This window comes from Gopherus evgoodei, chromosome 17 (genome assembly GCF_007399415.2).
Source record: "Gopherus evgoodei ecotype Sinaloan lineage chromosome 17, rGopEvg1_v1.p, whole genome shotgun sequence".
NCBI classification, from domain to species: domain Eukaryota; kingdom Metazoa; phylum Chordata; order Testudines; family Testudinidae; genus Gopherus; species Gopherus evgoodei.
In genome coordinates, this window is record NC_044338.1 from 388,804 (window position 1) to 410,862 (window position 22,059).

Sequence of the window (22,059 nt, forward strand, 5' to 3'; positions counted from 1 at the left end):
TGAAAATCTCAGAAAGAGAATGCAACTATAACACAATCCTAGCACAACATTAAGTAGACTTTAAACTTCTGTACACATTGATCAATTCTGCATTAGGAATAAGAGCCAGGTTTCATGATGGGCAGCTAAATGTATAGCAGTGGTAAAATAAGATGTTATACAATATATAAAATATGGGAGGTGAAGATGCAGAAACTGTCATTATATGAAATGACATTAGATCCTCATCTTGCATTACATTTAGTTGGCCAACTTATCTCAAACAAGACATACCAGAAATAGAAAAGAGCCAACGGGAATAGAATGAGGAGACAGCAGGGTTGGAGATTTTTATATGAAACAAAATTAAAATGTTTAGGACTAAAGTTTGGAAAAGTAAGGAAATACGTTGTCTGCCAGTTGGGCTCCTATTTATCATGTATAAGAGGGCATTATGAAAACAGAAAGGCAAAAAAGCACCAAGAGTATTTGAAAAAAAACCAAACACAACCAAACTTGTAACTAATGAGCCATGTGCCATTTGTATTAGCCAGTGTTGGATAAACAAAATACTACAACAGACTATATATTCCAGCAATTTCTGTGAGTTAGGGTCTCTATTTTCATCATCAGATACATTTCTTACCTCATAATTCTGTCTTTCCCCTGAATTATCCAGGTTTTTTATTATGTTTGAGCTTACATTTAAGAGCTGAAAATCTTAAACGTGCTTTCATCTTCCCCCATACTAGCTAAGAAGATATTTTACTCCAGGTTTGCAAGATGTTGTCCACGGACCGTGAAAGACTTAAGTAAGCCTCATCCATGGGCCATTTTTCCTCATACTAAACTGATCAGAAGTTAGATCTAAGTCATCAATCAGCAAAGTTCCAAAATCTGTTAGGAAATCTGTTCAAATCTGAATGTATTACTTAGGGCTTGTCAACACTTAAAACTTGTAAATCCTGTAACACTGTAATGCTTAGTGAAGACGCTACCAAGGCCAACCGGAGAACTTTTCCCATCGGCGGTAGTAGCTATGTTGATAGGAAAAGCCCTTCTGTCGACATTGCACTATCTACACCTGGGGTTAGGTTTGTATAAACTACATTGGTCAGGGGTGTGGATTTTCCATACCCAAGTGACGTAGTTACAGCAACATAAGTTGGTAGTGTAGACAAAGCCTAAGACTTCTATTTCACTAATTTATAAAGTTTTGGAAGGGGATTAAAACAGCTGTACTGTATACGGAAGCCCTTTATGATGCTATTTACAGAAAAGTTTCCTGAAAACTACTCTATTTCCTTCAGGGATTCAGAAAATTCAAACACCACCACCATACCAGGTCAAATGTATTCCTGATATAACCAGGGATAAATCCAGTGAAGTAAATGGACCTGTCCTTGGGTTAACTAGGTCTGAATTTGCACATACTTGCCACTCACATGGACTATATACTTCTTCTGTTGAACTACCAGAGACCTTCTTGCTGACTGGACTTATCCAGAACTTCAAAGTGCTACAAAACTAATGACACTAATGTGTGTAAAAAACCTTTCCCCTAACTCAAGGTTTCTGATAGAAGAACACTTCAGCCTTACGTGGAAGACCAGATTAAAGTAGTTTCCTTCTGCCTACAACTTGCAGTATGAAATTCAATACTAATCAAGAGACCCAACCCACTCCAGGCAAGCACCTCTTGCTTTTGCTCTATATATCCAGCATTCTAAATATTTTAAAGTTTCATATGATTTTTGTACTCTGACACCCTTATAGTTGAAGGGCTTTCTGGCCCTTTAGGATCCAGTTCAGAGGGAGGGACATTAAATACAGAACTCCTTCAAAGGGGAGAATTTTATTTCAAGATGAATCCACTTTCTCCAAAGGTGAATTACATTATCCCTTGGGCCCTTCTTTGGAATGATTCAGTCCCTTACAGTGTATTTATTACTACCCCACTGCAGCATAATCTCTTAAAATTCAAGTATCCAACTGCACACCAAAAATGGTTATCAAAGGTTTGTGTGAAAACCATTACAATACAGGGGAGAATTCCCCCCAGGTCCCCCCCAAAAAATCAGTCTTCAATTGTTTAAAATACAAGAAGTGATTAATGCACTCCATGGACTCTTCATTACCAAGACTCATTTCAGACAGACACATTCAGTGCATTAAAGTAAATGGATTTAAAAGCCATTTCTAAATATTATACAAGTAAAATTAGTATTTAAGAAAAAACAAATTCCAGCAAGAAGCTGCATGACACTGGTCACAAAATATTCTTTAAAAATCCTTTATGGATCAAGGTAACAGACAAAATTTAGAATTAACTTGCTACTGTATGTACAGTGCCTAACAAAGGAATCTATAAAAGTGATACAAAGCTCCTCACCAAGATCCCAGCATATTCAAGTCTTACGTAGTTAGTGGATAAAGACCATACTGTTGGAAAAGCCCACAACAGATGTAATTTCAATCAGAGTCCTGTGACATGAAGCCCTAAATTTATAAGGAGCACCTTCCAACTCAAATAATTGATCAATGGTCAGCCCTCAAGTGGTGTTCAGAAGCAGGGGTGTTGGGAGCCATGTAAACTTACCTGTGTCAGTGTTCAGCTCCTAAAATATCCACAAAGATGCCCACAAATTGAAGGTGTGTCTGAGCAGCAGAAACTGGATTTTGGTCCCTGCCCTATCACCAGCTGTGGTCGGGAATTTGAAGAAGTCAGTTCCCTAGTTTTTTTATTTTCCCCATGAACCTCCTCATGGAAAGCATGAAAACAGTTATACAATCAATTTCAAATTCATAAAAAAAGACCTTAAAAACTACAGTTAGTTTTGTGATGCAGTAGGGGCATTTAGTATATTTCTATTGAAAATAAAAATTTTGAAAAAGTTCTCTTTAGTGTAAAGCAATTTTCACACAACAATGGTACAAATAGGACAGTACAACATCATCTCATTTTATAGCAGAGGATCAACATTACTACATTTTTCATGTTTTATCCATAAGAGCTGTATTAATTCTTGTGCTGGCCTACAATATCTTCCACCCCCACACTTGATGCTGGCAAGTGAACAGTTCCCAGTGCCAAGGCATTAAGTTCCGACACCTGACTATATAGCAACTAGAAACCTCAAAAAATAGGTGGTCTTTAATCCAAAAAGCTCTTGACAAGCTAACCAGAGCATTTTACATGCTGCTATTTCCAAAGCTTAAAGCTAAGGCCTTCTTAACCCAGAACATCTTATACACCAGCCATAACTACAGCACCTTAAGACAGATTCAATTACCAGGGAATTCACTTTTTAATTCCAAAGGCCGTGTCTACACTAGCGAGCTTACAGCGGCACAGCTCTACCGATACAACTGTGCCGCGGTAAGATCGTTCATGTAGCCCTCTATGCCAACGGAAGAGAGCTCTCTCATCAACGTAATAAAGCCACCTCCACAAGCGGGGGTAGCTATGTTGGCGGGAGAAGCTCTCCTGCCAACATAGCACTGTCCACACCAGCATGTCTGTCATTGTAACTTATGTAATTCAGGGGCGTGTTTTATACAAATTTAAATAAATTATACCAACAAAACTGGTAGCGTAGACAAGCCCTAAGATAACTAGCCAAGGCTTCAAGACTATGAGCAGGAAGGAATCCATCCTGTTTCCCCTACCCATTCTCCAAAAATATACACACCAATGTCTTTTGGTTCTACAGCTCCTTTTCCTGATCTGAGTTTTGTATTTTCACTATTGCCATTATTTACAATACACTGAGAGACAACTAACATCAGTTACTTATCACAAATCTGTATGTTGCTGAAGTTGTGTACCCCCTGTAGAAAGCAGAGAATGGCAGCAAGGAATCACAAGTACCCTTTACTGGCTCTGCAATCTAAGGGTCTATGGAGATTTATGAATGGCCTCCAAAAGTTTCATATAAATTTTCATACCCTTTCCTCCCCAGCAAATTAATTGCAATAAGATAACAAACCATCTATTTTTTTTTAGCTTCTTTTAATATAATTTAACAGCTGGAAAAGAGGAGTTAGCATCATGTGACCAGTCAGCTCTTTGCCAATAAGTGCTCCATGGACCACAATTTGAGAACTATTTTAATGTCCCTAAGCAACAGCATTTAAAAACAAATTTATTTCTGAAACCACATGATACTGGATTGACTCCAAGTTGCCAGCTAGCACAAAAAGCTCTTTCTTGTCCATGGGGGTAATAGGCAAATTCCTCTATGATTTTCATTATCAATGAAAGAGGCATCAGAAATCAAGTAAAAGTTTGGTTTGCTGGATATGTGCTTGTCTTTAACATTTTGAGCAGGAAAATTATTCAGAAAGATTATTGAAACGTGGGGCAGAATGTAAAAGGGGTCAAAAGTCAAAGGAAAATCCATGTGACCCAAATACTTTGTTTTCATATTACTTCTGTTGCCCCATAGTTGGTTGCTTCCAAAGATAACATTTGCTAACATTTATTCATCAAATTTCAAAAATACTTTAAAATAAACTCAATAATTATATATCTAATAAATAACACTTTGTTTTTAAAATAATTTCACTTAAATTCTGAAACACTAAAAAGAATAAAAATAAAAATCAATCAACTGCATGGTTACTAAAATATCTCCTACAAAAAGCAGGAAAGCAGCAGACTTGGAAGTTGCTGCAGAATGCAACTACTTCAGATTAAATCACTGGAACAGAGATTTCCACTATGATCTCATGTTGTCCAGCACTGATCAGGAGCTGCCATTAGAGCCCTGGTTCCATGCAGGACCACAAGAGAGTTACCTCCTATGGTGACAACAGAAAGTCATTTCCACAAAAAATTACTTTCTATGAAGCTTTAAGTCTATGATCTGAACAGCCCTACCTGTGGGACCCTTTGCACTGCCTGACTCCATCTCCTACAGAGGAAGGTCTATAATTGCTAAGACACAGGGAAGGTAAGCATCTCTGACACCTGAATCAATATCACTAAGTTCTGACATCAGAACTCATTATATGGCTCGGGACTGTGAGGTTTCTCTATGCCATCGATGTTCTCCTGTGCCAGTTCCTTCTCTGCTGATCTCTTGCTTGGCTGAACCTAAAAGAAAAAGAACACGTTTTTAAAAGTTTACATTTGACACACATTTAGGAACAGTGTTACTCTAACAGTCAATATACAATTAAATGAATTAGATGGCCCACACAGACTTGCTCAGAACTGAGACAAGCAGTACAAATAGATTCTATTTGGTGATGAATGTTTCATTGAGGTAACTATTTGAAAGTATAGGGAAAATTTTAAACTTGCTTACTAAGGCTCTGACTATATAACATGAAAAAAGCAAAGGCATGCCACACAACATTCTTGCTTGAGTTTGCCAGACCTATACAGTATGTTGTGCCTACACACAACTGAGAGCCACACTGCAAAAGCAGATTGTATTGGTTGGTTGCAACCCATAGGAAATCTTTAGCTCACATCCAGCTGATGCTGGTCCAGTCTGCAACGTTTTCTCCCTGATATGGGCAGGAAGCCACAAATGTTGCAGATTCCCCAATTCAGGCAGTCCTCTTCACTAGAGCCCTGCGCGGATACAAAATCTGTATCCACATCTGATCCGCAAACATGGTCCACGGATATAAAGCGGATATCTTCAGATTTGCAGGGCTCTACTCTTCACTCCATCCCACAATGTAGTACTTAAGAGTCTGAACACCTCCCAAAAGCTCCTGCTCCCAAGAATAGTGCTGACACTGATGTTTCAAGCATCCCAGAGTGCACAGCCCCAGCTGCAAGACAGATTACATATGGATATGTCAAAATGATTCTGGCAAAGAACGCTGGTTTAGAGACAAGCAAGAAACAGTCATTTCATGTAGTCTATACACTTGCAACGTTTTCCTCAGATAACCTGCTGTTTATGTTTCAGTGTACCTGTATTTCTACAGTCTGTGAGGATGGGCCACCTCCTCAGAGATGAACAAAAGAAAGGTCAGAGGTACAATGAACGCCTGGAGATGCAACTAAAAAGACCAGTCATCTGGAAAGCACTGCTGTAGAAATGTCTTATAGGAGTACCTAAGGGGAGCTCAGTGATGACCTGGCAGTCAGAAACCAGGTAAGTCTTTGAAAATTAGGTTAAATTCCCATCTTTCTGTGGGCCAGGCATCTAGGTGACAGTAGGCCTGAGGTTTCATTAACTGGAGCCTAAGTGTGTGAACCAGTTGTGCCTTATTTCGCTATGACATTCAGATAGAATAGATACTCAGATTGCTTCTGGGAATTAGTACCTTTCTTTGCTTGAGGTTTACCACTACATTCCCTTTTACATCTCTCACAATGCACAATTAACCTGTGGAACTCATTGTCATGAGGATGTTGTGATGGCCAAAGGTATAACTGGGCTCAAAAAAAGAACTAGGTAAGTTCATGAAGGACAGGTCCATCAATGGTATTAACTAAGATGGTAGAGGATGTAACCCCATGCTCAGGGCAATCCTAAACATCTGATTGCCAGAAACCAGGCAGGGAAGACGTATGGAGCTCTTCAAAAACTGCCCTGTTCTGTATACTCCCCCTGAAGCTCTGTCGGAGACAGGACACTGAGCTAGATGGACCATTAGTCTGATCCAATATGGCAGTTCATATGTTTTCACAAACATCCAGCTGCACATACTAGGAAAGGCACATAAAACTCCTTCAGCATTATCCAAAACTCCAGAACATTTTACCTGGAAGGGCTGGCTCATACCAGCTATAGACTGCATATTATGGCTATAATAACAAAGGAGAAACTCTCCTCCTGCATGGGGGATCTCATCAGCACTGATGTAAACCTGTCAATATGAAAGAAGAAGACAACCATCAGCAATTCCACTGACAAAGCAATTAATAAAAAGCAGCCTTTACCATCCACTAGAACTAGATCATGAAGCCTTTACAACAGATCCACTGTATACATGTAAATGAGGGAGGGAGAAAAGGCAGTCCTTAACACTTCATTCAGGGGCTAGAACTTTATCTCTTCCAGGAAAGCACAAAAATGCTCAGTCTTATTATGCTGCAGGTTTCCGCAAAGGGTTCTTTCTCCACTCATGATATGCCAGAGTGATGAAGTCATGGCCTGCCATTCATTACCTCACAATCTGTATTTTGGCTCATCTTTTTGTACGCTGACAATCTCCTACTCAGTAAGACAAGGCAGGTGAGGTGAGGTAATATCTTCTATTGGACCAACTTCTGTTGGCGAGAGAGACCAACTTTCACACAGAGCTCTTCTTCAGTACTCCAAGCATCACAGCTAAATGCAAGGTGGAACAGATTGTTTAGCTTAAGTAGTTAGCACATATTCTAAGGGACCATTCAAGGTAGAGTGGTCTGTTAACAGCTTTTGTCCTACAACTGCAGAGGACTGGGGTAGTGAGTTACAGATTGTTGTAATAAACCATAAATCCAGGGTCTCTGTTCAGTCCATGATTTTTAGCCCTGGTATCCGGGGCGGGGGGGGGGGGAAGAGAGGGAAGAAGAGGAGAAATCAATCTAATTTACACACTGAGGCCATGTCTACATCTAAAATTTTGCAGCGCTGGTTGTTACAGCTGTATTAGTACAGCTGTATAGGGCCAGCGCTGCAGAGTGGCCACACTTACAGCAACCAGCGCTGCAAGTGGTGTTAGATGTGGCCACACTGCAGCGCTGTTGGGCGGTTTCAAGGGGGGTTCCGGGAACGCGAGAGCAAACCGGGAAAGGAGACCAGCTTCGCCGCGGTTTGCTCTCGCGTTCCCCGAACCACCCTGCAAACCGCAGGGAAGGAGACCTGCTTGCTCGGGGTTCCGGGAACGCGAGAGCAAGCCGGGGAAGGAGACCAGCTTGATTACCAGAGGCTTCCTCCTTCCACAGAGGTCAAGAAAAGCGCTGGTAAGTGTCTACATTGGATTACCAGCGCTGGATCACCAGCGCTGGATCCTCTACACCCGAGACAAAACGGGAGTACGGCCAGCGCTGCAAACAGGGAGTTGCAGCGCTGGTGATGCCCTGCAGATGTGTACACCTTCAAAGTTGCAGCGCTGTAACTCCCTCACCAGCGCTGCAACTTTCTGATGTAGACAAGCCCTTAGACTGACTTACCAGGGTGTCTTCACTGCAGTGAGTCAACTGCTGCTGCTCCCCCATCGACTCTGGCTGTGCCTCTTGTGGCGCTGGAGTACAGGAGTCAATGGGAGAGCTCTCAGGGGTCGAATTATAAATATAAATTGATCCTCACTGGATCGATCGCTGCCTGCTGATCCAGCGGGCAGTGAAGACACACCTTTAGTGTTTAGCAGAGTTATAACTTTAAGCTCCCAGGCTCATCTTTTGAAAGTGTTGTACTGGTTTCTTTTGAAGATGAGCACTGATAGATTACAGAGCGATCACTTTGTGAAAAGTGTTCACCCACAGAATAGGATGTTTTTGCCTTTTATCATTTTCCTCTGAGAGTTCATTCAAAAGGTGTAAAGATTGTCTGGTTTCACACACATCGTCGTTATTATGGAATTTAGTGCACTGGATGAGGTATGCCACATGTTATGACAGGTATTTTTAGGATCCATGGGTCTTGAAAGGTGTGGTTTGCATTGGTCGTTCTGGCACGGTATGGTGAGGCTTGGAGTTGGTGTGTCCTGATCTGTGGGGAGTTTGCTTCCGATTATGAGCTTGGAGAGGCTGGCGGACTGTCTAAAGGCCTGAAGAGTGGGTGAACACTTTTCACAAAGCAATCGAGACCTATTAGTCTTCATCCTCAAGGAAATCTGCATAATACTTTCAAAAGATGAGCCTGGGAGCTTACTCTGCTAGACTCTAAAAATCATGGACTCAGAGACCCTGGGTATATGGTTTATTATTACAACAATCTGTAACCCACTAACCCCCTGCTTTTGTCCTACAATTGCAGAGGTGTTAACAGGCCACTCAACCTTGAATGTCCCCTTAGAATATGCGCTAACTACTTGTGCTAAACAATCTGTTCTGCCTTGCATTTAGCTGCAACACTTGGAGTACCTTTCCTAGACCTGAAGAAGAGCTCTCTGTGGCTTCAAAGCCTCTCTCTCTCACCAGCAGAAGTTGGTCTAATCAAAGATATTAACTCATCCACCTTGTCTCTCTAACATCCTGGGACTTACAAAGCTACAACTACACTGCATATCCGTAAAAGCTATATAACTATCCTCACATTTCACAGATCTTGAAACTATCAGTGATCAGGGACACCAGAAAGTAACTGATCAAGATCTGTCTTGGCACTGTCACTTAAGCAGCTCCTTCTTTTCAGCGGTTCTGAGTAACTACTGGAGTGTTGGACTGGAAAATCTGATCGGTTCGTCCACTAATCCTGCACCCCCAAGACTGAGAATAAAAGGAGGTCTACTTTATTTGCAATTAATTTGAACCCCTATTTAATCTGACAAAACCTCTGGAATTAAATAATTTGCATGAAAAAATAATACAGCTTTCACCCTTATTTTGATCACTTTTAGAACAGTATTACTAGATAGCTTTCTATGAGACAGTGATTAAATTATCTAATAAGAGGCCAAAATTCGCAATGAGAAAAAAGGACCAAAGAAGACTACAACAAAAAGCAACATTAATGGGACATTTATTGGTGCGCTATGACTAAACCATATGATATCCATACTGTAATGAGCAACCTTAGCAGTCATGGAGGTAAAGAGAGTCAGCCACTTATTCAGAGATACAAGCAGATATATCAAAATAAAACTACAGTACGGACAACAGTTCTCTATGCAATGAAGAGTCATTTCAGTAGAGGGGGAAAGAAATAAAACAAAACACTGTCTTGGCAGCACACTCAGGCCGGGGAGAGAAGTAGGAACAGAGAAAATGTGTTGCATCACTTTGCAAAAACCCTAATAAAACTAGGTTGGAGTGGCGAAGATGGGCTACAAAGACCTACTCCATTACCAGCTAGCATTCTTTCAGTTGAAGAAAGATTACTCTTACAACAGAGCCTTGAAAATGAGCATGAGGGAAAAACAACAGAGGCAGGAGCCCTTGAACCCAACAGTATTAGAAGCTCACACTAAAAAAAAAATGGTAATTCCCTCACTTGAGTAACATCTTCACTGGACGAAATTTCATCATCTTTTACCCAGGCATAGGTCACATAGTCATTCACATGCCTGAATGTCACCTGCAGGGGAAGACAGAAGCCATTAGCTCTCTAAAAAGTAAAGCAAGACAAACTGGGGCGACACGGAACACCTGAGAGTAAGATATCTGCTCTTTTTAGTATATATTACTATAATTCTAACTAAAAGCTCTTTATTCATTTTAAAAATTAAACTACTTTCAAAATATGCGCTGAGCATTAGTTAGCAGTTTATCATGTGAGAGATTTCTGTACCCTAATCTCTCTACCTTCTTCCTTCCATTTTTGTTCTCCCTTGCTACATTATACCAGCAGGCAGGGGCACTTTGGAGAAGGGATCATTCTTCACTATGTCTCATACCTAGAACATTTTGCATAAATAATAATTTATCACACTTTACAAAATATTATTTCTAGGAATGTTAAAAATCATTATTTTTCTGTCTACCTAGGCATGTTACCAAATAAATAATAATTCAAGAGTTGGTTCCAGGCATATTGAAACTATCAGCGACCAGTGACACTAGAGAGTAACTTGCATTTTAGGTCTCTAATTAACAGAAGCATGCAATGCCAAATGAACTACTTCCCCATATCCAACCCCCCATCTGCATTACTGCAAAGGCATTTTCATTCTGCAGAGAGGCATGATAGTCTGGTAATGTCACCTGGTAGAGCCCAATCCAGTCCCAGGTACTGCTTGGAAATTCAGATACCGTGGAATAGCTGATTAGAACATCCTGAGCAGCATTCCACTCACCCTCAGGATTCAGAGTGACCAATGGAGTGGAAAAAAGAGGTTTTATCTAGATAAAAAGGAAGATGTTTTAAATAATGCATCTCTTTATATCCATCAGTTAAGCCTAGTCTACACTGAAAAGTGATATTTACCTAGTTACATTCCTTAGGGGTGTGAAAAATGAGTTAGGTCGAGCAACCCCCAGCATAGACTCAGCTAGGTCGACAGCAGAATTCTTCTGTTGACTTAGTTACCACCTCTTGGAGAGGTGGATTAATTACAGAAAAAAGCCTTCCAACCATGTACGAAGTGACTATGTTGGCACAGCTGTGCCACTGTAGCATCTATAGTGCAGACCAGGGGTTCTCAATCTTTTTCTTTCTGAGGCTCCTCCAATATTCTGTAAAAACTCCAGGCCCAGGGAACAGAGGGGAAGATGGACAGGCTCTGGCATATTTTGACTTCTACTGGGGGAGAGGGAGAAGAAGGGTCTGGCGGGGCTTGAGCCAGCTCTGCACCATGGGGCCAGAGGAGGGAGCCCCACCCTCCACTCCCGACTCACCTCAGTGGCCCGTGTCTGGGTTGGGGAGGTGCAACCAAATATTATAACTCAAAGGTGGGGGGAGGGGATCAGCATAAAGTTTGAAAACTGCTCAGGGTGCAGGCAGGGGTAGCTAGGAGCTGTGTGCAGTGAGGAGGTAGCTCAAGGAGCAGGGAGATGGATAGCGAGAGGCTGTATGAAGGCAGGGGGGGTGGCTCAGGGTGCAGGGAGAGGGGTAGCTAGAGGTTGTGTGCCAGGAGGGTCCCCCTTGCAGTCACTGCTCCCCAAAAGCTCTCCAGGCCCCAGAGCTAGGTCCCTCCTTTTAGGCAGCTCTTACTGGCTGCGCAAGAAGTCAAAGGAGGCTGGAAGCTGAGGAGCAGCCACAGCCCTGGGCACCAGCAGCAGGAGATGGGGAAGCACCATGAATGCCTGCTCCATGGCACTAGCCAGAACAGCAGCTGCCTCACACTGTCCAGCTTCAGCTTCCCACCTGCAACCTGGCCAGGGGTGGGACCTTGAGAGGTGCTGAGCTTTCCCCAAGACTGTCCCACTCTGGTTAAGGCACTGCAGTTTTGGAAGGGGTGGGGGCAATGTCCCCTCATGCCTGCCCCAACTCCTCCCATGGGACTATGGAACCCTGAAACTGGCTTGCAGTCGAGAACTGCTGGTGTAGACTAGCCCCCAATATTTTACCTTTAGTTCTCAGCAATATCTGTTGTGGGCCCTTAGTTGCTTAAGGGTAAGGAGAACATTTGACAGGGTAACCAGAATTTTTTTTTTTGGGGGGGGGGGGAGCAGAAACAGTAGACATCATATAGCTGGACTTCAGTAAGGCTTCTGATAGTCTCATGTGACACAGTCTCATTAGCAAACTACACAAATATGGTCTAAATAAAGTTACTATAAGGTGGGTTCACAACTAAATGAAACACTGTTCTCAAAGAGTAATCAGTTGTTTGCTGTCAAATGGGAAAGACATATCAAGTGGCGTCCCGTGGAGATTTATCCTGGGTCCAACACTGTTCAATATTTTAATTTACAATGTAGATGATGGAGAGAGAGTGTGCTTATAAAATCTGGAGATGCGACCAAGTGGGGGAGGGTGAAACCTGCCAACACTCTGGAGGACAGGATTAAAATTCAAAATTATTTTGATGAATTGAAGAATTGGTCTGAAATCAACAAGATGAAATTCAATAAAGACGAGTGCACGTACTACACATAGGAAAGGAAAATTAAACACACATATAAAGGAAAAGGGGAAATAACTGGTATGCGGCAGTATGGCAGAAAAGGATCTGGGGTTTATAGCAGATCACAAATTGAATATGAGCCAATAGTGTGATGCTGATATGAAAAAGGAAAATGTCATTTTGGGATGTATTAACGGGAGTGTCATATGTAAGAACAAGAAATAACTGTTCAGCACTATTCAGCAGTGAGGAGGCCTGTCATAAACAGATAGCTAAGGGTTAACATCTCTTTCACCTGGAAAGAAGTAATCTGAAACACCTGACCAGAGAACCAAATCAGGAAACCAGACTTTTTCAGGTCTGGGTGGAGGGAAGTTTGTGTCTGAGTTCTTTGTCTTCTGCCTGTACTCCCTTCTCGGCTATGGGAAGGATTTTTCTATCTCCTGCCTTTCTAATCTTCTGTTTCCCAGTTGTAAGTACAAAAGATCAGATAGTGATTTATATGTTTTTTTGTATTTACCTGGGTATAGTTGCTGGAGTGTTTTGAATTGTATTCTTTTTGAATAAGGCCGTTTATTCATATTTCTTTTAAGCAATTGACCCTGAATTTGTCACCTTGATACAGAGAGACCATTTTTATGTATTTTTCTTTCTTTTTACATAAACCTTTCTTTTTAAGACCTGTTGGAGTTTTTCTTTAGTGGGGAACTCCAGGGAATTGAGTCTGTGCTCACCAGGGAATTGGTGGGAGGAAGAAGTCAAGGGGAAATCTGTGTGTGTTAGATTTACTAGCCTGACTTTGCATTCCCTCTGGGTGAGGGGGGAAGAGAGATTAGCTCTCAGTACTTCTGTTTTCCAAGGCTGGAAACGGGGAAGGTGGAATCCCTCTGTTTAGATTCACGGAGCTTGCTTATGTGTCTCTCTCCAGGAACACCTGGAGGGGGGAAGGGAAAAGGTTTATTTCCCTTTGTTGTGAGACTCAAGGGATTTGGGTCTTGGGGTCCCCAGGGAAGGTTTGGGGGGAACCAGAGTGCCTCAAAACACACTAATTTTTTGGGTGGTGGCAGCTTTACCAGGTCCAAGCTGGTAACTAAGCTCGGAGGTTTTCATGCTAATCCCCATATTTTGGACGCTAAGGTCCAAATCTGGGACTAGGATGAATTCTGTGCTCTTTAACAAAAAAGTGAACAAACTGGAGTGAGTCCAGAGGAGAGCTACAAAAATAAGAGGCTTAGAAAAAATGACCTGTGAAGAAAGGGAGAAAGAATTGGGCACATTAGGCTAGAGAAGAGACAGCTGGAGGGGAGGAGGAGGAAGAGAAGAGATGATAGTCTTCAAATATGTAAAAAGTTGTTATAAATAGGACAGTAATCCATTGTTCTCCATACCAGGGCAAAACAGGAAGTGATTTGCTTAATTTGCAGCAAGGGAGATTTAGGTTGGATATTATGAAAAGCTTTCTAACTAAAAGGATAGTTAAACATTCAAACAGGTTACCTGTTATAGAGGTTGTAGAACCCCCATCACTGTTGAGACCAGGATAGACAATCACCTGTCAGGGTTGGTCTAGGTATACTTAATCCTGCCTGACTGTGGAGTGATGGACTAGATGACCACTTGAGGTCCTTCTCAGCTCTACATTTCTATGATTATATTCAGGAGCAAAGGCTTAATAAAAGTTCTAGAATCCCTGAAATACCTACCTTACTCTGTGTGACTTGCCTCTCAGAAAGAGGAAGCCAATAAGGAAGAGAAATTCTCAACCTGAGCCATGAACCTAGAAGTCTGAGGATGAAGAAACCTTTGCTCATTTGTAAAAAAAAAAGAAAAAAAGAAAAAAAAAGCCAATGCAAACAAATTCTGTAATCCATAAGAAAATCTCTGTGTGACTGCAACCAGCAGGGCTTCATCTTGTTGTGTTTGTCACATATCTGCTTATGACTTACATAAAAAGATTCAGAGAATTAAATTTAATCAATTAGGATTAATTTTAGTTTTGCCTTTAAGATGACCATTTGTTAATGGGGAGATATTGGCTCCAGAATTATAAAAATGGAACAATACCTGAAGCCCAAAGGTTCCTGTAACAGGTTTGTGATCACTGATGCCATAGCTCATGTGACTGATATAGTTATTCAGGGTCACAGAAATTGTCTGCTCTCCTTCAAACAAATCTCCATCCTCTGATGAATGCTGGGAGAGATTCTTCACCCTCCAAAGAATTCGATCTGTCCATGCTGGCTTCCGTTTCTTCCCACTACAAGAGTATAAGCAGAGTGGATGAAAGGAGAAGAAAAAACAGTGGCCAGAAGCTACAATGTTATGTAACTATATAACATCTATTCAAAGCCGATCCAAAATTGTCAAAAATTATTACAACATTCAAAGCAATCACATCTCAACTTCATTTTACAACTCTGCTCTAGCATGCACTACAGCCAGACCCATGATTTATTTTATTTCAATTGAACTCCACTGTAAGAGATCAGCTTTCATGGGTCCCTCTAATTGGAAAGAAATAAAATGAAGGAGCGTGGGATTGGATTAGTCAGTCAGTTTCATACAGGAAATGATACTTTCTCCTAGAACTCACTCCAAGAACATGCAAGAATCTACAGTTAATGCAGAAACTGTCCTGACCTCAAGCCAATGGCCATCCTTGGGGAGGGTACAGCTCCTGTCAGACACTTCCTGCCTTTTGCTGAGCTGTGTCATATATTCTTGGTTCCAATATTTTTAAAACAACAGGAATAATTTTGTATTAATAGCCATCTGGAGAACTTCACTGATGCTAATTATGTAGCTAGTAGCTTTTCCATACTATTATCACCTGTTATGTAGAAGAGAGACAGCAATGGATTCTGGCAAGCTACTCCAGTGTGTTATAATGATAGCATAATTTCTGTACTTGGCATACAAGCTTTTCTCTAATAAAATGCTTTATAACATCAAGTAGAGGAAAGTTTGTCTACAGGCAGCAGATTCTTGCACCTAAGTAGCTTGCAACCACCTCATGTCAAAACTGCAACCATTATGGTTTAAAGTTTCCTTTTATACCATATATCAACAACAAGAGAAGACACGAGCCTTTCCGGATTCTCTCTGTGATGGGAAGACGACTTTAAAGCAACAGTCCTCTGTATGGATATATCACTTCACAGTGAAATGGAGAAAAGATCATATCCTATGGAAGAGGAATTAGAATGCATTGCATTGAATTGAATTACAAGGGTTAAGGTAGCATGATGTGTAAGGAAAACTGTCAGTTTGACAACTTTCGACAAACTATCATAAACCAGAGGTACTGCTCAGATTAAAATTCAGCACCCTTTCCCCTCCCTACATGCAGGTCTGACTCACTTTAAATGATAAATGGAAGGATTTTAAGTGATTAAGTAACTGTACATGAGGGAACCAGTCCCATGTAGTCCAGTAATAATACAAGCTGACAGAAATCTTTAAAAGCTGCAGTATGTCTGCTCTGCTGTGCAAGGCAATACCAAAATGAAGAGCCTAAATACAAAGTTAATACATGGTCTCCTTTACCTGATGATATGGAATAACCACATAGAGAAGGGAAGCTCAGAACATATACACCACTGTCCAGAACAATATAAAATATACCAATCCATTGAAAGATAGTGGTTGGCTGGTTTAAAGCATCCTTTGTGAACATACTCAGAATGCAAAAATGTCTGCCTGTCCCCGACCTAAGGTGAATCAAAAAATCTCAATATTAACAGAAATTGAATGCACACATTAGAGGTGTTTAAGTGAAGTAACTTGAGTTACAAAGAGAGAGTTTATGATATTCATATTTAACAAACTAACGCCATATTAATTACTGTGTCAAGATTTCTCAAGTTGCATAATTACTGATATTTGCAGGTTACTGAATTTTACAGCAGTTTACACTATTGCTATCCGCTCATGCTCAGATACAGAACCTAGTGCTTTCAGTCCAGACTAATAAATTAAGATTAGTCTGAGTGATTCTCTTGAAGTGCTACAGCAGAGAAGATACTACAACTTTCAGTTAGATTCAGGAAATTCCTGCAGAAAGCCAGAAGAAATCTGATTTTCAAATATTTCACAAGAATCAAATCAAAATCTCCGAGCTTTGTTTTGATTCTGCAATATCTACAATCTACAAAGCCAGAGAGTTCTCTTCTTACTTAAACCAAAACAGTGTCTTCTGCCCCCTGAAAATAAAGATAAAGATAAGTATAAGACTCCTGATGGTCAGGAGCTAATTTCTCCATTGCAATGTGCCCTGCAGATCTTGTAAATATTAAAGCAATTGGGAAACAAATTAAATTCACAGATTAAATATTTTACAATCTTAATTTAAAAAGCTGTTTCAAACATACCTTTATGGACGATTTAAAGCAGTGGTTCTCAAACAGAGGTACGTGTACCCCTAGGGTTATGCAGAGGTCTTCCAGGAGGTACATCAACTCATCTACATATTTGCCTAGTTTTACAACAGGCTACATAAAGCGAAGGCAGTACAAACTAAAATTTCATACAGAAAATGACTCGTTTATACTGTTCTATATACTATACACTGAAATAAGCAACACAGAGTCCTGTGGCAGCTTACAGACTAACAGACGTTTTGGAGCATAAGCTTTCATGGGTGAATACGGTCTATAAAGATGCCACAGGACTCTGTTACTTTTTACAGATCCAGACTAACACAGCTACCCCTCTGATCCTATACACTGAAATGTAAGTACAATATTATATTCCAATTCATTTATTTTATAATTATATGGTAAAAATGAGAAAGTAAGGAATTTTTCAGTTAACAGTGTGCTGTCACACTTTTGTAATTTTTATGTCTGATTTTGCAAGCAAGTAGTTTTTAAGTTAGATGAAACTTGGGGGTATGCAAGACAAATCAGACTCCTGAAAGAGGTACAATTGTCTGGAAAGGTTGAGTGCCACTGATTTAAAGCAACTGAAAACTTCCCTGTGGTGTCCTAGCCATCCAGGAAAATAATGGATTGCAAACATGAAGTATCATAGATTAATTTATTAAAAGCATCAGGCCATTTGTTTCTCCCCAGAACTTTGCAAGGCAACATTAGTCTCTGATGACAATTTATAGGCCTAGTTTGGGCTTTAACAAAGTTAAGTGATCAGACTTTTTGGCATGCTGAACAATCTTACAAAGGTAGAAACTGGCTAAGAAAAGGAAAATAGGATTTTCAACTGTGGAAAGCCCAATGTTCTCCGCTATGTCCAGTGTTTGATATATTAATCTGGAAAAGTGGGTAAACAATGGTGTCAAAACATGCTGATGACAATTATTTTGGTTAGTCAAAATTAGAGATGGGTAATGAACTACAAAAAGATCTAACCAAGCTAGATGAACAGGCAACAAAAAGGCATTTGTTAACATTAAATTTTATCTGCAAGGTAATGTACATTTCAAGGAATAATATAAACTACTCATACACTTTAATGGGCTCTAAAAGACTGGGGGAAAAACTTGGGCATCATAGTGTGGCAAAAGTCAAACAGAAAAAAAAAGAGTTTTCATGTATAAAAAGTGAGTGAGAAAAATTCCACAAATATTACAAAGCCATTACAGAAATCAGTGTAATGCCTTCAAAAGGTACAACAAGACCCAGTGTCTAGAAGCTGATGCTACAAAAATTCAAACAGGAAAGCATGTGTAAATTTATTTTAAGTGTAGCTGTGTGTAATTAACCATTAGAATAGCTTATTAAGGGATGTGATCAACTTGAAGTCTTTTAATCAAGAGTTGATGTCTTTCTAGAAGTTATACTGTAGTTCAACCATAAATTACGTGTCTCTCTTCAGGAATTACTAGTTGGATGGAGTTCTATGGCATGTCATATGAAGGCCAGATCAAATGATCACAGTAACTCTCTTCTGAACTTAAAAATTGTATCTGTGAATGCCATACTGAGCTCTGATAACTCTCACAAAGTATAGCAGAAACAGAAGAGGGGCAGAGAAAGGCAACAGATGATTATAGGTATGGAGAGAATTCTGATGGAGAGGGTAAAAAAAATTGGGATTGTTTAGTTTAGAGAGAAGACGAAGACAACAGGACATGACAGAAACACACAGACTGAATGGTGATATATCAGGAGGTCCTATTTATCTTCTCATTATAGAATGCAAAGGGACATCCAATTAAATTGAAAGGCAGAAAATTTAAAACTAATAAAAGGAACACCACACATAATTAACCTGTGGAACTCAGCCACAGGATACCACTGAAGCCAAGACCTTAAGAGGCTTCATGAAAGGATTAGAGATTTATAAAATCATGATTTGTGTAAAGGAAGTAGATAAGGAAGTGTTGTTTACTACTTCTCATAACACAAGAGCTAGGGGTCACCAAATGAAATTAATAGGCAGCAGGTTTAATACAAACAAAGGAAGTATTTCTTCACACAACGCACAATCAACCTGCGGAACTCCTTTCCAGGGGATGTTGTGAAGGCCAAGACCATAACAGGGTAAAGAAAAGAACTAGATAAATTCATGGAGGATATGTCCATCAACCTAAGATGGGCAGGAATGGTGTCCCTAGTCTCTTATCTGCCAGAAGCTGGGAATGAGCGACAGGGATGGATCACTTGACAATTACCTGTTCTGTTCATTCCCTCTGGGGCACCTGGCCCTGGCCACTGCTGGAAGACAGGATACTGGGCTAGATGGACCTTTGGTCTGACCCAGTAGGGCCATTCTTATGTTCTTATATGGATAACAAACATCCACAGTTGTATTAGATAAGGCACTTCTTGTTTTTTTCTAAAATGGGATATACATTCACGTTTTAGCAAGAGTCGGCCACTAAATTATGGGGTTTAGGAAGATAACCTGCCCACAGAGAAAGCATTTCATAGCTTTGTGCTCTGAGGTTTCTTGAATCTTCCTCTGAAGTATCTGGTATAGGCCATTCCAAGAGACAGGATGATGACAGTAATTTGTTACGTTCTTATGAAGTAATGAAATAATTTTTCACATTCAGATAAGAAAAAAAAGCTAAACACATTTTGTTTTAAGAAGTAAGAAAATGGGTTCAAAATAGGAGTGTCTCAACCCAAAGGATATTCTTTTATTAAAGAACAAAGTTGGGCCCCTGAAGACAATGCTTTGAATAAAAAGATTGGTGCCTACATGGTCCATCTAGCCCAGGGGTTCTCAAACTGGGGGTCAGGACACCTCAGAGGGTCGTGAGGTTATTATATGGGGTGTCACCAGCTGTCAGCCTGCACCCTAAACCCCGCTTTGCATCCAGCATTTATAACGGTGTTAAATATATTTAAAAGTTTTTTAATTTATAAGGGTGGTCGCACTCAGAGGCTTGCTATGTGAAAGGGGTCACCAGCACAAAAGTTTGAGGACCTCTGATCTAGTCCTTCCAAATGCAAGCTAAGGCCCACGTTGCCACTCCCTTTCCCCTCATGTGACATGGAAACACAGCTCTCTTCAGTCAGAAGAGTTCATTTATTCAGCATTGCCCATTAAATAAACCAGAAAAACTAAGAGGTCTAATAGCCTCATAGTCAACAGGGTGGCACATATCGAAGATCATGGAAGGCTGAGCTTCCACAAACAGCTTTGCATGGCCCCACCAACACTCCACCCCTAGACCCTTCCAGTTTCCTGGCGCTGTGATGCAGGGGGCCCCAGTCTGGGGCTAATGGGGGCTGGCCTGTACTCCGAGGCTGATGGGCAGGGGGTGCAGCCCACCCAGTGCTCTAGGGCTGGAGGAGGAGCACCCTCTGCCCACCCACTCGGTGCTCCAGTGCTGGGGCACCAACACCCACCTGGCACTCTGGGGCTTGGAGCGCTCAGGGAGCCCAGGGCTGGCTGGGGAGGGAGGTGCCTGCATGGAGGTCGTTGCTCTGGACTCCAGTAGGAGGGGTGGAGCCTCTGGCAGAAGCAGTGGGGCCTCCCCGGGCCTCGGTTTTTAACCACTGCCCATGATAGTCAGCTAGCAATTTGGGACAAATCTAAGCCTGTTTAGTTGATCAGACTGATATTTACTGAGGCACAAGGCTTATCTCAGACTGTTCCCTGCTTGAAACAATATTGTGCTTTTTACCTCGTGTCATACACATCAGAGTGAAGGTCAAACTTGTAAGTGGGTTTAACTGCAAGGGACCCTCTATAAATTCCTGGAGAAAAGCTTCCTTCTTCTTTGCCATATTTAACTGTAGAAATAAAACAATGTTATAAACAATATGTTATAAAGGGCAACTTGTAAAGATTATGTTTAAATCAGAGGTTAAAGAATCATTCATGAAGGAGATAAGGAAGCATCTTCTAAAAAGGATTCAAATTTTACACACTGCAACACATCTTCCAAAGAAAAGGCAGAGGGGCTCCTTTGCAACTGCTAGAGCCTTTAAAGTAATCTTCCTAGAAATACTGAAGTAGTTATTCTGGAACTGCAGATATGCTAATGCCAGCCCACTAATATTTAAATGACCTCTTGGGGTGCAGGGAGAGAGGGAGACAGACAGAGACAACAGGACAATTTACAAGCCAGTAAAGTTCACTGAAATCTTCAGTCAGCACTGCACCTGAGTCAGAATGAAACAGAGCAACAAATATATGTAAGATAGGTAGGTAATATTTAGGACTGAAATGCAAGACTTCACAGCTGTACCAGTCCCAGTAGGGAATAAATTAGGAATAATAGTGGGAACTCAAAGCTACTCTAACATCGGCCTCTCTGAAGGGACACTGTAGTCCCTGTAGGAACTTTGACAGAAGATGTGAGAGCAGAAGCACCAGTGTAAGCTATTTTTTAGCACATGTCAGCACTAGAACCAGCAGAACATTAGAAGGGGACCATACCTGGTCCTTTTCCCATAGTAGATTGTATCGGCTATTGCTTATTGACTCTCGGACAAAATGTATTCCATAATCTGCTATCCGGAAGTTTAGATCTCCAAACCAGAAAAGAATGCTATTAAAAAAAAAAAAATAGTAGTAAGTGTTGTTGGTTTCCTATAAACCTTTTTTTTTGGGGGGGGGCAATGGGGGGCGGAGGGAAATTATGACTATAGGGAGATTACAATAGAATGTTGAAAAATATGCGTTATTCCATTGCTTAGATACTTTTCTATATTTCTAATCTAACCACCACAAACAACATCTTCATTTAGTAACAGTTAAGGTTACAGAATGTCAAATCCACTAGTCCAAAACTTTAAAGGGATGGCAATCAAAATTAAGGGGAAAGTTTCCTACATTCCTTGCCATTTTCAACACTGCCTACTACACAACAAACTCCAGCACTCCACAAGGCCTATACTTTCAATTTCAACAGGTACTAATACTCATGGGCAGCGGGTATCAAAGGCAGGGAAAGGCTCAGCCTACCCAAACTGCCTCTGTGGCCCTGCCCACACTCCACTCCTAGGCCCCCTCCTGCTTCCCACTGGGCCATGTCTCTTC

General features: G+C 40.9%; 1 protein-coding gene across 1 annotated transcript in view; it reads right to left on the reverse strand.

The window, feature by feature from the left end:
- Positions 1 to 495: 495 nt before the first annotated feature.
- INPP5K (inositol polyphosphate-5-phosphatase K) overlaps positions 496 to 22,059 on the reverse strand; it is a 37,694-nt gene continuing 16,130 nt past the window's right edge. Inside the window, 8 exon segments of the mRNA XM_030536380.1 lie at positions 496 to 5,077; positions 6,712 to 6,816; positions 10,089 to 10,172; positions 10,799 to 10,936; positions 14,668 to 14,860; positions 20,699 to 20,756; positions 20,759 to 20,807; positions 21,457 to 21,568. Coding sequence (XP_030392240.1) covers positions 4,979 to 5,077; positions 6,712 to 6,816; positions 10,089 to 10,172; positions 10,799 to 10,936; positions 14,668 to 14,860; positions 20,699 to 20,756; positions 20,759 to 20,807; positions 21,457 to 21,568 — 838 coding nt within the window. The 3' untranslated portion in view covers positions 496 to 4,978.